Source organism: Panthera pardus, unplaced genomic scaffold (genome assembly GCF_024362965.1).
Source record: "Panthera pardus isolate Hobbes unplaced genomic scaffold, ASM2436296v1 HiC_scaffold_1, whole genome shotgun sequence".
Taxonomy (NCBI): domain Eukaryota; kingdom Metazoa; phylum Chordata; class Mammalia; order Carnivora; family Felidae; genus Panthera; species Panthera pardus.
The window spans coordinates 39,654,494-39,672,611 of NW_026526654.1; the positions used below are offsets into that span (position 1 = coordinate 39,654,494).

The following is an 18,118-nucleotide window of genomic DNA, read 5'->3' on the forward strand; positions in this document are numbered from 1 at the left end:
AATAATCATAGCATATTATGGATACGTGGAGAGAGTTAGGAGAGCACGGCTAACGAAGCAACTATTCCCTGGGGTAGAGTCAGGAAAGCCGTTGTGGAGAAAGTGCCACATGAGTTAAAGCTTGAAGACAAAGGGGCTCTCAAGGTGTGTTGGGCGAGGTGTGGAGGGGCATAATGGGGGAATTTCAAGCAGGACAAACAGGACGTACCAAAGTGCTAGAGAAATAAAGTATCTGGAGTGATTAAACAGCCATCAATATTCAGTAGGAGCAGGTTCTAAAGGCCCATAAATAATTGTGCAAAGGAATTAGACTTTATCTTGTTAAGTGGGAAGCCACTTTCAATGGGATTGAAATGCTTAGATAAGAACTCTGGGGACATAGCTAATTTCACACAATAATCAACAGAAAAAAGTTGCTTGATGGGTTGGTCTTACAGAGAATTGACTTTTGCTCTGATGACTAAGGAAAATTTCAAGGACCACTTTAATAACGGAACTGAAATTCTTCATATTAAGAGCAATACTTTTGTGAAGAATGTTTTCCTTCCTTAAGTTAACAATGATAATATCAGCCCAGGGAAGGCTCGGATGATAGTGTTGTCCTTATTAATATCATACTGTTGGGGCACCTGGGTGGCTCAGTCGGTTAAGCGACCGACTTTATTGACTAGCTCAGGTCATGATCTCATGGTTCACGAGTTTCAGCCCCATGTTGGGTTCCACGTTAACAGGGATTCTCTCTCTCACCTTCTTTGCCTCTCTCTCTCACACACAAAAGAAATAAAATAAACTTTAAAAAAAAGGATCATATTGTTAGCCAAAGACCTTCTCAAAGCATTATGAAAAAAAGCTGTTTTTATTTGTTTGCTTCTGGTTATTTAGGCAGCATTTGTAATTCTAATGCTTGTGTAGATGACTTTATTTTTCTAAGAAGTGTGCTTTAAAAGCAAGACACTCAGAAGATCACTAGTAATACAAGATCTTAAAACAGTGACAGAAAGAGGATAGAATTTTGGTGCCTGGCCCATCCATGTTTTCCTTCGCAAATACAGCATTAGTTTATTTTTTTCAGAAAACATTTACTGAGTAGCCTTAGGTGCCAAACACTGCATTACAAGCTTAGGCTGTGCATAAAAATAAGATATGTCCTTACCCTCGATAAGTCATATTTCTAGCCTCTCCTATAAAGGAACATCACTAATAGAATGTTACACATTTGCATTACAGCTGATTTCCAGTGGTTGAGTTGAAATGCTAATTATTTTAATTTTCTCCACTGGAAATCTGCAGGTCATACTCTCACGAGCATCATCTATGCACCCCACTGAACATTAAATGGTAAAAAAGGATTACCAGGGGCACCTGGGGGGCTCAGTCAGTTAAGCATCCAACTTCAGCTCAGGCCATGATCTCACGGTTCATGGGTTCGAGCCCCGCATCCAGCTCTGTGCTGGCACCTCGGAGCCTAGAGCCTGCTTTGGATTCTGTGTCTTCCTCTCTCTCTCCCCTCCCCTGCTCATGCTGTCTCTGTCTCTCTCTCTCTCTCTCTCTCAAAAAAAAAAGTAGACATTAAAAAAATTAAAAAAAAAAAAAAAAGATCACCAACAGTGAAAGCCTGGGGTCAACATACTAGCACTAACTTGATAATCACTGCAACCCCTGTCCTCGGAACTGACTGTGGGCCCAGACTGGGTCGTAGCAGCATCTCTATGCAGCTGTTTGTAGGTGAGCTGGCTCTGGAAAACCACAAGGAGAAAGGGCTGAGGGCACAATCAAGTGATGCAATGAAGCCTAGACACTAAATATGTGGCATTACTGGGGACTCCTGGGAATCAGCAACAGCAGAGGGGCTGGTCTGGCAGGCAGCTGTAGGGCATGGAAAGCTGCTGGAATAAAGTACAGCAATCAAAAAGCAGAAAGAGCCAGGAAGCCTCGGAATGAATTCCTGGATGCAGAGGTTGTTGTACATTGTTCCATCCATACATACGTATAACAATCACTTAATTAGCATCTCTAAGTTCAATGGATGAGAATCATGTATTTCAGTATTATATATATAATAAAAATATATCAAATATGAATATAAAATATATATTACATGTAAAAGTATATATACACACACGTGTATATACATATACACTAAAATATAAAAAATGTTATACATATAAGTATATACACCTATATGTGCCAATATATGTATATATAAGTATGTATGTATATATATGCATACGTATATGTGTGTGTGTGTATATATATATATATATATATATATATATGTGTGTGTATCTGGAGTGATTAAACAGCCATCAATATGTGATGTGTGTGTATATATACTTTTAGATATGGAAATGTAGACCAACTCACCTATCTGAAGTTACATATATAAGTATGTATGTATATATATGCATACGTATATGTGTGTGTGTATATATATATATATATATGTGTGTGTGTATCTGGAGTGATTAAACAGCCATCAATATGTGTGTGTGTGTATATATACTTTTAGATATGGAAATGTAGACCAACTCACCTATCTGAAGTTGAATAAACAGTTTGTATGTATTTTCCAGAGATATTCTCCTGATATCCATCCTTCAGTAATTTACTAGAAACAAACAAAATTGACATGTGAGGACTGAGCTATTTCCCTAGTGTTGATGTACACACCCATACACAGGTGACAAAGCACACACACCTCATGCAGCTTTGTCATTCTTCTCTATGATGTTACAAGTTAGGACCATGTACTAACCTCTTTCTTTTTTTTTTTTTTTTTTAATGTGGAAAGTGCTGATGCACAAGCCACCTCCAGGTTGATATAAATTGACATATCTACTGAAGGAAATAGAGCATAAGACAAGGAGCGCAGGAAAAAGCGTGAGCAGGAAAAGAAGTTATCATTTCTCATGAAATGCATACTTGCCCCTCCCTCATTCATTTGCTATAGGAAAGCCACATGTAATCTAACACAGAAAAGGAAATATGCGGGGCGCCTGGGTGGCTCAGTCGGTTAGGCGGCCGACTTCGGCTCAGGTCACGATCTCGCGGTCCGTGAGTTTGAGCCCCGCGTCAGGCTCTGGGCTGATGGCTCAGAGCCTGGAGCCTGCTTCCAATTCTGTGTCTCCCTCTCTTTCTGCCCCTCCCCCATTCATGCTCTGTCTCTCTCTGTCTCAAAAATAAATAAAACGTTAAAAAAAAAATTTTTAAAGAAAAGGAAATATGCAAAGCATGGGCCAGTGTAAGCACATAGAAACGTCAACATTCACAACATCAACATTCTCTGTGTAGAGACACAGAGACTCTTAAACTTTTAGAGAAAGCTGTAGAAATGTTTATTTTTACTTGAAAACATCCAAGAAAGAAGAGACTAGAATGAAAGCAAAAAAGTGTAATTTTAAGTCCCCTTTGTTCTATTTTTCAGACTGCCCCAGTTTGTAAATGTCAGTCCTTCTGTAAGACAAATGAAACTTGCAATGCACTAACCAGCTGGCAGCTCATAATTGCTTCCCAACTACTTATGCTACCTGTGAGTATATTAGGGCTGGAAGCAATACATTCCTATTATTTCATAGGGTGAGTGGTAATTCCACAGACTTTACCTGGGATTTTTAAATAAGAAATCTTTCTCCCTCCAATTGTCTACAGGCAGACTATTGTCAGAAAGAGCACTGGGTGTTGTACGGAAACCAGTTTGACAATAAATTATATTTACTTTAAAAAAAGAATATAAAAAAGAAAAGAAATAGAGTATCTTCGGAATACATAACCCACAATGCTCAGTAAGAGTTTGCACACATTTGTGCGTGATACATATATTATTACTTCCATTTTCTTGATAAGGAAATTGAGACTTGAAGAAGTTAAGTAGATTTTGCCAAAACCACTTGGTTAGTAAATGACAGACTCCATCCCAAATCTGATGCTAGGGCCTCTACACTATCCTACACCGTCAGTGTGGAGTTTAGGGAGATTTAGATTCAGCAGAAAAATCAAACTTAAGCCTGCATTTTACAAAGTAAATTAGGTGTGGTTTTGAGAAACCTTTTTTGGTTTTTTGGAAAATTGTCCATTTTCTGACATGTACTGAATTTCCCAGAGCCCTTTCAGGAACCCCTCTCTAGAGATAGTCTCCCCTCTTTGAAATGGGCTCTGGTTAACACATATGTCACGTACATCACATTTGTAGTCCTAACCAGTATATTACTCCACAGGTAGGCTAATTCTTATTTTTATACTCCCTGAAAATCAAATAGGTTGTGAATTCATGATCTTGGTTGACATTCTTCTCAACATCCATCACTCCAAGTAGCAGATTTTTTTGGATATCCATTCTCTGTAATTTGGGCCAGAGTGTATCTACTAAAGGTAACACCCCTTATTTCAGATGAAAGGTAAACAGACAGATAGATTCGATTAGATAGAACCAGAATAGTGTATAGAACTATTTAATTAAAGTGTGACTCAAAATTAGCATGAGAGTATCTGAGTAACTTTGTGTAATTTTGCATTGTGTAATTTTGTAGGCTTGTTATAATGTATAGTTATATATGATCATGTGAGAACTTTCACATGGTTATCCTATTATGTGTATACTTGTTATATTCAAGCATTTGGTTCATCCAATGACAATGGTTATTTGCCAACTACTTAATATTGGAAACATTATAAAGAATCATATACCTAGAACTCAATATACCCCTAAATGGTCTTCTATTTGAGAAAAGCAAACATACTCCAAAATAATAGCATCTCTCCTAACATAGATGATTTCAAAATTAGAGTAAATGTAGCAAAATATTTTAAATAAATTTCCAGTACCTGTTCTCCACATAGGTCCTTGTGTATACCACAGTATCCTTTGGTCCTGCATGCCTGGTTTCAGCATTGGAGCTGTAACACGAACCATTTACTTAATGTTTAAAGCTTATTTACAAGGATAATAAAAACAGCAAGGCTATTATCCAATTCAATGCAAAAAATAGTGTTTATATATTCCTTTTAAATTATAACTTTTGAAATGTAATTGTTAAAGTGATACTAATCCACTTCTGCAAAATTTCTTCACATCTCCTATTTTGTTCCTGGTGTCCACTGTTTTGGCCTACTTCCAGAACGCTGCTATGGAAATTGGTCACTCAGAATATCTGTTGTAGAGCATGAGGACTATTTTGAATATTTATAATACATTTTAATGTGTTTCCCTGGTGTCCCATTCCTATTTTTCAAACCATAACTATCCCCACAAACCTCAAAAGGTTGACCTTAGCTGCATATTTTTCCCATATATTAGGACATTGAATATATCATGTCATTCACTTCTGGTCTGCCAAATTTCTGTGGACAGATTTGCTGCAAACCTGATCTGTCTTCTCTAGTAGGTTAAGGATTTTTTCCTTGCTGTTTTCAGGATTCTTTCCTTGTCTGTGTATTTTGTGAATTTGACGATGATGCATCTTGGTGGTGGCTGACTTTTGTTGAATCTAATGGGAGTTCTCTGTGCTTTTTGGATTTTGATGTCTGTGCCCTTCCCCAGATTGAGGAAGTTTTCAGCTATAATTTGCTCAACTAAACCTTCTGACCCCTTTCCTCTTTCTTCATCTTCTGGGACTCCATTTTAAGAAGTTGCTGAGGTCTCTAAGCCTACATTTGTGAGAATGGCTAAAATTAACAACATAAGAAACAAGAGGTGTTGGCAAGGGTGCGGAGAAAGGGGAACCCTCTTGCACTGTTGGTGGGAATGCAAACTGTTGCAGCCAATCTGTAAAACAGTATGGAGGCTCCTCAAAAAGTTAAAAATAGAACTACTATATGATCCAGTAATTGCACTACTATGTATTTACACAAAGGTTACAAAAATACACATTCAAGCACAGGTACATGCACCTGAATGTTTACAGCAGCATTATCAACAATAGCCAAACTATGGAAAAATGTGTGTGTGTGTGTGTGTGTGTGTGTGTGTGTGTGTGTGTGTATGTACACATATACATAATGGAATATTACTCAACCATAAAAAGAATGAAATCTTGACCTTTGCAACAACATGGATGAAGCTTGAGTGTATTATGCTAAGAAAAATAAGTGAGAGAAAGACAAATACCACATGGTTTCATTCATATATGGAATTTAAGAAACAAAACAGATGAACATATGGGAAAGGGGGAAAAGAGAGAGAGAGGGAAAAAACCTTAAGAGACTCTTAACAATAGAGTACAAACTGAGGGTTGTATGGAGGGAGGTGGGTGGAGGGATAGGCTAGATGAGTGATGGGTATTAAGGAGGGCACTTGTGATGAGCACTGGGAGTTGTATGTAAGTGATGAATCAGTGAAATCTACTGAAACCAATATTTCACTGAATGTTAACTAACTAGAATTTAAATAAAAATCTGGAAAGCAAAATAAAAAGTTGACTTTAATGAACTTTAATGAACATGATAACAACTAATTTAATGAAACTTTAAAATCTGCCTAAAGAACGTCAACACCAGTGTCACAGTTTTTTTTAATGTAAAATTTTCAGGAAAAAATAATATTTACACTTTCCTACCCAGATATCAAAGCTTACCAACGACCCAGTTGCTAATGCAACACCTTTGTGTGGAGCTGTTTACATAAAGCCACTGATAAAATTAGAAATTTCTGCATTTCAAAGCAAGGGGAGGTTTAAAGTAAGATGAGTTTTAAAAACAGAAGGAGAAAGTCCTGTCACTTGTATATAATTGGCCGTGGTACCTGTGATTCTTCCTGGCTTCATAAGAATGGGCAGGAGTTCTAGTAAACTGGATGTTTATAGCATCAGTGGATCCACCGACTTGGCTGTCTAGCCTGGGAAAGCAGACACAAATATTTGGCACTTAAATGAAGGCCACTAGAAGTTTTTTTGTTTTATTAAAATTCTATTCAATTAAGTTTACATACAACAAACCTCTTTATGTTTGTCTGGCTTCTGTGCAGATACATAAATAGAATACATGTACTATTTTACGCCTCCAGAGTGACCACTGTCTTACCTTAAAGAATAATCTACAGGCATGTGTCATATTATCTAACATTAGAATAACCTTTTTATCAAGGGCAAAAACCATCTGGAATTGGTTCCAGTAACCTTGTAATACCAGCAGTGCCACGGTAGAAAGCATCTCATGTACAATATGATAAACTTGTGAGTGTATCAATTTATGAAAATTATCCAGTGGTTGCTTTTGGAAATTCGCTTCCATCTTGTTTTTAATAGAAAAAATATTTTGAAGATTACAGAACTCTGACTCAGATTTCTGCTAATTAAAAAGTGTCACAACGTTTAACAAAGTGCAGGCATATTTTTTTTCCTCTGAAACAGAGGAAAATTTTAATGCAGGAATAGCAAAAATTTTAGCCACTTTTCATCCCTCCAGGTTAGTAAACTCCAATATAGAAGAGATGTGAAAAACAAGAGGGCAGGTTAGATCTTAATCAAGCCTTATCATTTTTAAACACACTTTCCTTCCATTTCCAGATAGCTCTTAAAGAAGAGGAAAACATTGTTCACATATTATCTCTGGCATACAATCATCTTCTACTTTTAAGACAGATGTTTCACAAACCATACAGCTACATTAAAATTATACTAAGTAATGAGAAAGTAGAATGAACATTAGAAAACTTTCTAACGTAATTATTAGAATATGTCATTCCAGAAATAATAAACCTAGCTAGGAATTGCTTAAAAATATTCAAATCATATAACATACAATAAAAAACCCATTTTTAACAGACAGCTTCAAGGAATGAAGGTTGTCAGTGAGTTTGGAATGTGTTTGCACCATCCCCAGCAATATAAAATCAAATATCACCAGTTAGTTAGCAAAATCTTCAAAGAAGAAAGGGGAATAAACTGCATACAGTACTATAATGGACTGAATTGTTTCCCCCCCCCCAAATTCCCATTTTGAAACTCTAACCTTCATTGTGATTTGGAGACAGAGACTATAAGAAGGTAAAAAAGGTTAAGTGAGGTCATAAGGGTGAAGCTTTAATATCACAGGACTTGTGTCCTTATAAAAAAAAAGTAACACCAGAGATTTGTGTATGTTTGTTCATACACAGAGAAAAGGCCATGCGAGGCCACAGTGTGAAAGTGGCCATCTGTAAGCCAAGGAAAAATGTCTCAGGAGAAGCCAAACCTGACAACATCTTGATCTTGGACTTCTAGCCTCCAGAATTGTGAGAAAATAAATTTTTGTTGTTTAAGCCACCTGGTCTGTGGTCTTGATCTTGGACTTCTAGCCTCCAGCATTGTGAGAAAATAAATTTTTGTTGTTTAAGCCACCTGGTCTGTGGTCTTTTGTTATGGAAGCCCAGACAGAATAATAATACAAGTAGCATCTCCTAGCTGTGTTTATCATAAGATGATGATAATGGCTTCACTAAGATTTAATTTTTATAATTGTGAATGAAAACTAAATACTAGTAAGCAAATTTGAAATGTGGAACAATAAACTTTTTGATGGGTTTTGCTATGCCAGTAGGTTTGGAAGATGACAGATTTTTTTTAAAAAAGACCTTTTATTTTGGAATAATTTTAAGTGTATGGGAAAATTACAAAGACAGGTGGAGAATCTGTCTACCCTTCACCCAGCTTCTCCAAATACTAATATCATACATAACCATGGTATATTTGTCAAAACTAAAGAATCAACGTGGTACAATACTATTTACTAATCTACACACTTCATTTGTATTTCATCAGTTTTTCCTCTGATGTCCTTTCTCAGTTCCAGAATCAGAATCAGGATATATCTTCCACATAATAATCATGTCTCTTTAGTCTCCTAGGCTCTGTAATACTTGCCAAGTCTTTCTTTGTTCTTCCAGAGATGGTGATAGATGTTAAAAAGGAAATTCTATCTTCATGCCAATAAGTGGTAACAATATATTTTTTTAATTATTTAGAACCATAGAAATAGTTAAAAAATACTTTGGCAACCAGTGAAATAACCTGTGGTGCTTTTTACAATGCTACTTGGCCCCACATCCAGATATTCTCATTTAATTAGCTTGGATTACAGCTTGGGCACTGGGATTCTTTTAAGCCTTTTCACTGAGTCTCACATGCAAGTTAAGGTTGAGAACCACCACCTAAGAGGCTGGGCAGCCCATCATCTTACCCAGAAGAGTACTGGTTCTCAAACTGTGGTCTTTCTATCAGCCGGTGGTTGTGACATACACTAAAGTTTGGGAACCAGTACAATTGAGGAACCCTGCCCAAGTATTGCTCTCAGATGCCTTGAATAATCCTCATAAAGGAGAACTCATGACTCACAATGTTTGTTAATTAACAGTTCTATCTTTAAAAGTTATTATTCATTGAAACAAATTGTAGAATTATAACTTCCAATTAATGGTCATAGTTTCGTGTCTTAATTAATTAAATAACAACTCTACAAAATATAAATTCAAACACTGTGTTGGATCTTACAGAATTTCAAATGGGATTACTCTTGAGAAAATGTCTCCTGTGCTGGAAATTCAGCTTGAAAATTCACCTATCTGGAACCTTCATACATTGCTAGTGAGAGTATAAAATGGTACAGCTGATTTGAAAATAGTTTGGTGGTTCCTTAGATGGTTAAACATAGAGTTACTGTACAATCCAGCCATTCCACTCCTAAGTATACACCCAAGAAAATGAAAACATATCCCACACAAAAACATATATGCAGCATTGTTTACAATAGTTAAATACAATCCAAAATTCAAAGACAATTCAAATGTCCATCAATTAATGAATAAACAAAATGTTGTTTAGCTATACAATGGACAAATACTATTTGGCAATAAAAAGAAATAAAGTACTGATACATGCTATTAAATGGATGAATCTTGAAAGAAGCCAGTCATAAAGGACCACATATTATATGAGTCCATTTATATGAAATGTTCAGAATAGGCAATTCATCGAAACAGAAAGCAGGCTAGGGATGAGGGGTTGGGAGGAAAATGATGTGTGACTGTTCATGGGTATGGAGTTGATTTCTGAGGTGATACATATGTTCTAAAATTGATTGTGGTGATGGTTGTACACTCTATGAATATGCTAATTATAAAAATATATTTACTTGGACATCCAATTACTATACAAAGTGAATACATTCATAAAGTGAATCAAGTCTCAGTTTAGCAGATTGGCCCAGGACTCTTATTTAGATTTCCATTGTCTTACTAACTTAACATTAGCAACCTAAGATTCAAACACCATAAAACAACTTCAACTGATAAACATCGATACCACTGCAAATTTTATAAATCTCTTTTGCATAAAGAATAAAATCTTATTAAGAGCTTACTATTTTGTATCCTATGTGTTGGGGTTTACTTCTATAAAATGTCAAGGTCTTGAGCTCTTGTAAAAAACTATAAATTTTAAACATAGTTTTAAAAAGTAGTCTACTATAAAAAATAGAGGACGTGATGCCAGAACAATCAGGTTCATCCCAGCCCTCTAATTACTAAACTTCTACACTTAGTCAAGTCTCTTACTCTCTGTGAATTTTCTTAATTTTCTTCCTATTAAATATTTACCCATTTACCCATTTGGAAAGTCCTTTTTTGTAGCCAGAATACATGGGCACAAAAATTGGGCCCAGAGATTTCTTTTTTCCATTCTGTTCCAGGGGAAATTTTTTATTACAGTTCTTGTGTCAGTGCCAGGGTGGTGCTTACATTTTCCATTTCATTTCTAGAGAGCAGACCATGAAACATTGTACATATTCAGGATTGTGATCGAACTGAAGGAGAATGAACACTACCTGGAAACAGAAGTCAGGGATCAAAAAATGGTTTTGTAGTGGTGGTAGTTAAGGCTTCTTGACATAGTAACTGAATGTGATGATTCCTGTCTAACTGGGAGAGAGTGGGTACATTTGTGAATGTATGTCACAGTTGGATTATGTCAGGCAGGAGACACAGACAAAACTGCAGGAAGGGAAAGGAGAATATGTGTATCTTATTGTCAACCATGGTGTTTTCCATCTATACACCATCTTCAGTGCAGATGGCCACATCCATAATGCCTTGCTTTAGAAGGCAAGACAGGCCATGAAAAAGCTTACCATGAGTAAGCTCAAGGTATGAGGAGGTAGAAACTGCAAAGCAGCAAAGATTCTTGGTTATCAAATAGATATAGGGTAAAGAATAAGAAAGCCAATACGCAGAAGGAAAAGCAAGACAAAAATAGGAAGTGGCCAATATTCAGGAAGTAGCTAAGTTATAGTAATAACAAAGAACTAGGGTTAATGTCCAAGGATTCCTTACGGAATGTCCTCTGGCCAAGAAGAAATAACCTTCCAGATCAGGCCTCTATGAGGTCCACCCATGCTACCATTCCTGCTCTTAAATTTCCATAATATTCCATTTCTTCATTAATCCTTCATAAACAAGTCACGCTGAAATTGGAGCATGTGTCAAATCATATTAAATGAGAAGTTCCTTAACCATACATAAACATTTACTTGCAATTTTTTACCTTAATCATTTCCAGATAATACTTGAGTGAGACTGGCTAACTGTAAGACCAGTCCTACTTCCAAAATAATGGATGTTTTTCTAAGATAAACAGATTCTATTGAAAACTTACCCTCCCTAGTTTTATCAAAACCTTTTGTGTGATCACAAGAAAAGAAGGCAGAAGATGATTTAGGGAATTAATGGAAGAGAAAGAAACTAACATCAGATGCAAGAGTCTTTTGTAGACATCTTGGGGACCCAGATCTCTTTCTGCTTTTCCACTCTCCACACACAACATTGACAGTATCATTTCTTTGTATAGCAAATTTTTTAACAGAAAAGACAACTGTACCTTATGAAGGTAAAAAATAGGAACCCATTGTTTTTAGAGTCCCCCATAGGTCTGGGGAGACTGCAAAACACGGAAAACAATTTAATTCTTCCCTAAACAGTCTGTAACGACAATGAAGTAGAGCTTCTATCCCAACTTTCCTTGTATAAGAAACAAAATACAACAGTTTTAATGCCATTATACTGTGCAGTGTAAAGAAATTCCAAAACTAGGTCTTGTTTTGTAGCTGTGATGAATTTGCGCATTCTTTTAGCACTGGGTATCCAAGAAAGACATTCCCAGAGTGCTTTCTGCACCACTGAAAAACTACCAAGCAACAATAAGTAAAAATAAATTTTCACAGCCAAGTGCAGAGCTTTGAATTTCCATGATGCCTTTTACACTAAGCAATTGAATAGAAGGCCCTTAGTCAGAAATTCCAACAGAATTTGACTTTTGTTAACTTTTTTCCATATTATCTATTAAGCACTCTGCATATTGATTTTTGTATTTCAATCGTATTTATATCTAAATACCATAATACAATTCAACTCCTCAGTAAATCTTCTAATGTTATATAATTTGTGTAGGCTCATAGGAAATTGATAACAAAAAAAGTAAATTATAATAAGTCTTACCTTCCATTTTTATTTTCAGAGACATTAGAATTTACTTCAATTAAATTTTTCAGGTCTTGGTCGCTATAGGTGAAAAAACCCCACATAATTATTATGTATAGTATAAATATGTATAAATAAATATATATATCATATAGAACATTGGAAATCAGACATTGAGCTATTTGATCTATAACTCAAATATGAAAGCATAGGTTATGTGTGAGAAAGAAAGAACTAATTTTTGGAAGATTTGAGAAATCTGGTCTGTAAATAAACAATTATTTATAGTCTCATTCAGTTAACATTTAATGAGTACTAACTTTGTGTCACAAAGTACTAACTATGTATTTTCACATGGATTATCTCATTCAGATCTCACAAAACCCTGCAGGACAGCATCTGGGGCTCAGGAAGGCTAAGTGAATTTTCCAAGGTCAATTAACTAATTTGTAAAAGAGTCAAGATTTGAGGCCAAGCCACCTGCCCATCCAATGTCAATTCTTGGATATTTAATTAGAGACTTCATTCCACCTTTGTAGATCACAGAAACATGAAACCCAAAATTTGAATAAACAATACATAATGTGGAGGATAAATGGGACAATTAGATTCTTGAATCTTGAGCTGCAGCAATGATTTTCATATGCTTTCACGATCTACAATGTCCTCTGATATGTTTTTTTTTCAAATATTAGTTATTTATATATTGGCTATATCACTGGTGGTTCTTGATTATTTTTTCCCCTATGAGTTTGGAAAAGCCTTTGTCATGAACCCAATTGATTAGGACAGTTGTTTAGAAGCCAGAACAATGAGGCCATCTCTTCTATTTCTGTGGACAAGTTAATCAACCTTCTTAATCTTCCTTTTGTAAACTAGACTAACCCTATCTAATTTCATTAAGTTGTGGTGAGAATGAATGAGTTAATGTAAGTAACATTCATGGCACAGCGACCTCCGTTGTGGGTGAACTGAATAAGCACAAATAAATGACAGCTAACAGAAGTTCAGTGACACAGCAGGAGGCACTATTGATTTCACTATTTTGATGGACTGCCTTTTCATTTGTATTTCTGCTCTAATTTCTCTCATCTTTGGAATTAACTCTAGTTTTTATAAATCTCCCTGCTCATGATTTTGAATAGTAGATTTAAACAAGGAATCAGAGTATGGACTCTCACTCACATGGAATCAGAGTATGGACTCTCACTCACAAAATTAATATTGATAAGGATGAACAATACTACAAAAATTTCTTGTAGTGTATTGAGATTTAATACTCCTTTCATATAACATCCAAACCACCAATAATTGATAAATCTGCAAATTGGGTAGCATTCCATAGCTACATTTAAACTTCACATTTAAAATACTAGCTGCATAATTTTGAAAATGTAGAAATTAGTTAGATTATTTTTTAATGGGAGTTACAGTAGGGAAAATATGCTAAGTAACACAAGTAAAAAGCACAAGATTTCAGAAGTAGCTCAGAAGTATTGCAATCATCTGATTCTGCAGTCTGAATGATGTAAAATTCAGAACTGACTCTCTCAATGAACTATGTAAGGAAACTTCCCAGATCACATCATTCAAATTTAGAAAGGGAGACAGAAGACTTTTGCTAAACCCTGATGGCCCTTCGCTAATTATTAGAGCTACCTTCTTGGCCTCAAGGGCCACTGTACTACTTTAATAATCTGGGCATTAAGTAATCCTCCTTTGATAATTTTAAAATAATACTTTACTACATACTTGGGGATAATGAAATAAAATTAAGAGAAGTACCATGATGTCACATATCCAGTTTCACCAGGATATGTGAATCTTGGGAGAATTAGAATTTTGTCCCAGCAAACGATTCTCCTACTGCTAACCTAGGATGAACTGAGGGCCACTGATGGACACTGATGGTTTTCACTATAACTTGAGAGTAGAGTCTCACTGCCATGGCCTTACATGGCTTTGCACTTAGAAACTGCTCCCAAAGATTTCTGAGATTAAATTTAAATTCCCTTTTTCCACTTCTCTAGGGGAGACCTTTAACTACCTTACCTAGCTCTGAGAACAGATATTAAATGGGTCCCCAAGGGGAAGACATTAGACCCCGAACTTTTAAGGCAGTCAGCTCCACCCACATCCAGACGCTTAGTGTGCACCATGACCTTGTAGAAAAAGATCAGTAAAGGAAGTGATGGACATTTCATCTCCATTGGTGTCAGTCACCAATTGCATATATTTCTTTTTTTATGCAGGTCTTAGATCTGGCTTTGTATCCTTGTTCTGGGACATTGTTAGGGATGGAATTGTGTTTCCCCCACCAAATTCACATGCTGAAGTCCTAATGCTAGTATGTCAGAATGTGACTTTCCTTAAAGATAGGGTCTTCACAGAGGTAATCACATTCAAATGAGGTCATTAGGGTAGGCCCTAATCCAATATGACTGGTATCTTTACAAGAAGAGGAAATTTGGACTAAGACACACACAGATGGAAGACAATGTGAAGATACAGGATGAAGGCAGCCTTCTACAAGCCAAGGAGAGAGACCTAGAATAGACTCCTCTCTCAATCATCAGAGGGAACCAACCCTGCAGACAAGTCACCTTATTCTTGGACTTCTAGCTTGTAGAACTGTGCGAAATACATCTCTATTTTAAGCCCCTCAGTCTGTGGTACTTGTTATGGCACCCCTAGAAAACTAATAGAGATCTCCTGTGCCTTCACAACATGATTACCCTCGGTTTCTCAGCCTGATCCTGCACATCCTCACTTCTGCTGGCACTTTCTGTTCCTGGCTTCTGCGGACGCTGGGTCTTTGCACATCCTCCATCCCCGCCCAAGGACCCAAGCCTTTGTGGACCCCAGCTACTAGGAGGGAGAGCAGGAATAGGCTTGGACCTGAGAAACAAGGAGAAGCCAGAATCTAACAAATCCAACAACTACAAGTAGGTAACTCAAAATTGGAACCTATGCAAAAGCCTTCAAAGAAGCGTATGCCCAAAGTGGTATAATTGTGAATCATCAAATAAACCACATTAGTGGTTTCATAGAATCTTTGTTGTTTTTATTAAACAGCATCACATATCAAATTTGACAGAGTGGATTATAATATTTTATTCTGAATAGTCTATACTAATATGCAAAGCAAAATGAAAAGTTCCAGAGTATGAGAAGCACAAAATGTGTATTTGCTTTGGTTGCTCACTCTGATTGACGTCATCAGCTAGATTGGAAGATCCAATAAAAGAAGTTCAGATTGCCCATAAACTTCCCAAGTTGAAGGATACAAAAATAAATTCCCACTCTCTCAGTAAGAACACATCTATTGCGTCGTGTTTTTACACTGTGGTAGAAAAGGAAAAGCTGTGCGCCAAAGTGTGACAAGCAGATTTTTATAGAAGCCCAGCTACATGCAGCAGGGTGGAGCAAAGGCTTGATTCCAAACCCTTTCCATGACAGTTGCAGTGGAAGAAAGACTTTATAACTGTATACACTTATGAGCAATTTGAATTAGCTCCAAGAAAAATTGCCAGTTCTCTGTGGATACAGTGAGGAAGGCTAAAAAGAAATTTTGTTAACCTTTGCACCTAAAAAGGCTTTTTTAAATGTAGCTTTCAAAATTGGGGGTGGGGTGGGGAATGAGTTACCTGTTATGTAAAGTCACAGCACAAATCTTAGATATAAGCATTTATCTTTGTTATAGTAATATCTATTTTCCACTGTCCCACTACAGAGCAGATGAAGAAAAAAATAGGTATTACTATGTCTGCTTTTATACAACTTTTCTCAAGATACGCTCTGCATGAGAGAAAGTTAACAGCTCACTCACCACTCTCATGAGGGCGTGGGAGGTATTTATTAAAAGCTGCAATATGTTTCTCTCTCTACAGCTTACTTAAATTGCTTTTGTAGAGTATCAAACACATTTGCAAAATTAAGAGCCTCCATATAAAAAATTTACTATGGCACTTCTTCTATGCCAAGAACTAAATCTTAGGCATTAAGCTTTAGTTCAAAAGGAATATTTGTCTTTCAAAAGGAAGTACAGAATACAGAGAGATAAGTGGTATAATTCTTCAGCTCTGTTGACATGGCAAAATGGGCCTGGTTTTATATATCTTTATAGGTCTTTTCAATGAGAAAGTCTTAAATATTTTATATTAAAGAAATTAACAGGTCCATAGGTAATTGGAAAATGTAGGTATTTTAAATGTAAGATGTACTCAAGAATTTTAGTGGCTTTAAGTCATCACCATGGTTGATTGAGGTTATGTCATGAGCAAGATATAGCCAATGGCTTCAGCAAGCAGACCAGTCATATCAGATTCCTTCAATCTGGTTTCACTTGTGGGGGCTCAGAATGTTAGAGCTGAAAAGCAATAAGCTTTATCTAGATGGACGACCAAAGGTCCTTGATTAGTTTGAGATTTTAGACTAATTCACAGAGTTTTTGTTAAGCACCGAAAATGTGTCAGGCATTGTGCTCTACCTATATTGTAAGTAAAGAAGTGAACAAGACAGACCCAATCCTTACCCTCAAAAATCTTATAGTTGGGGAGAGGTGATTAAATAATAATTCCCTCTAGGAGACAAAAGCTTGGGACAGGAAGGTCAGACAGCTTGAGAATATCTAAAAGAAGCATCTGATGCAGATGTGGTGGGTCCGGGGTAGGGGCCTCCCTGAGCTAAGTGAGAGACACCTAATTTGAGACCTAAAGAATAAGTAGAAGTTATCAATGCAATATGAATGAAAGATGGGTGGGGTTTGCCTGTGGAGGGAGCATCACGGTGGGTAGGGGTGGGGAAAGCCTGTGAAGGCAGGATCAGCTAGGCTTCGGAAACCAGGTTAAGGAGTATGGCCATTGTCCAACGGCAATGGGAAGCCACAAGAGGATTTAATCAGAATGACGTGATCAGATCTGTGCTTCAGGAAGATCACTCTACAGTGTGGCTAATGGACTAAAGGACAGAAGGCGAAACTGGTAGCAGAGGGACCAATTAGGAGGCCGAATTGTATTATGGTCCTGGTAGTATCGGAAAAGATAAGGTATCTTAGTTCCTGAGATAGAGGCATGCAGAGTGGCCTGCCAATTATGGGGAATGAAGCACTGGAAAGAGTCAAGGTCACCCCTTCCCCCAGCTTTCTTCCTTGAGCAGAAATATGAGAAATCTGCAATAGGAAGATAGGAAGAAACTCTTCTCTTGTTGGAATACTAAAACTTGGAGGTATATGTCTTAGGAAGTAGGAAGCCCTTAAAATTATGGAAGTATAATAATAAAAATAGTTCAGAATCTTTTTTCTACTTCAGATGAAGGATGTCTTTTCTAACTGTAAAGGCCTCCATGGCACTAGCTGCTTTTCAATCTTCATTTGGGAGCAGAAGTTTGTAGCCTCAGATAATTGAATGCCTCCTTTTTATGTTGGTTCATGACAATGCGAGGCTGTCACTGCTAAAAGCCATGCAGTTTCTCCCTGAATAAATGAAAATTCTGTGCACATTTGCATTTGTTCATGTTGTTATGTTCCTAGAAGGAGCTCAGGGACACCTGCTTATATTCTGATCGATGACCAAAGTTTATTCCACCCCTAAGTGTGAATTACATATACAGCTGCTGGAAATGTCAGCAAAGTCACATAAAAAGGACTCTAATTCACTGCTGTTCTGCTATTAAATAATC

The 18,118-nt window shown here is 36.7% G+C and overlaps 1 protein-coding gene across 9 annotated transcripts in view; it reads right to left on the bottom strand.

Moving 5' to 3' along the window:
- The window catches only part of SCEL (sciellin), a 321,637-nt gene that overhangs the window by 7,224 nt on the left and 296,295 nt on the right, over positions 1-18,118 (bottom strand). For all 9 annotated transcript variants that reach the window (XM_019444130.2, XM_019444129.2, XM_019444126.2 and 6 more), the window contains 4 exons: positions 12,458-12,520; positions 6,737-6,829; positions 4,822-4,893; positions 2,534-2,608 (listed from right to left, as the gene is read on the bottom strand). In XM_019444130.2, coding sequence (XP_019299675.2) covers positions 2,534-2,608; positions 4,822-4,893; positions 6,737-6,829; positions 12,458-12,520 — 303 coding nt within the window. The remainder of the gene's footprint in view (positions 1-2,533; positions 2,609-4,821; positions 4,894-6,736; positions 6,830-12,457; positions 12,521-18,118) is intronic.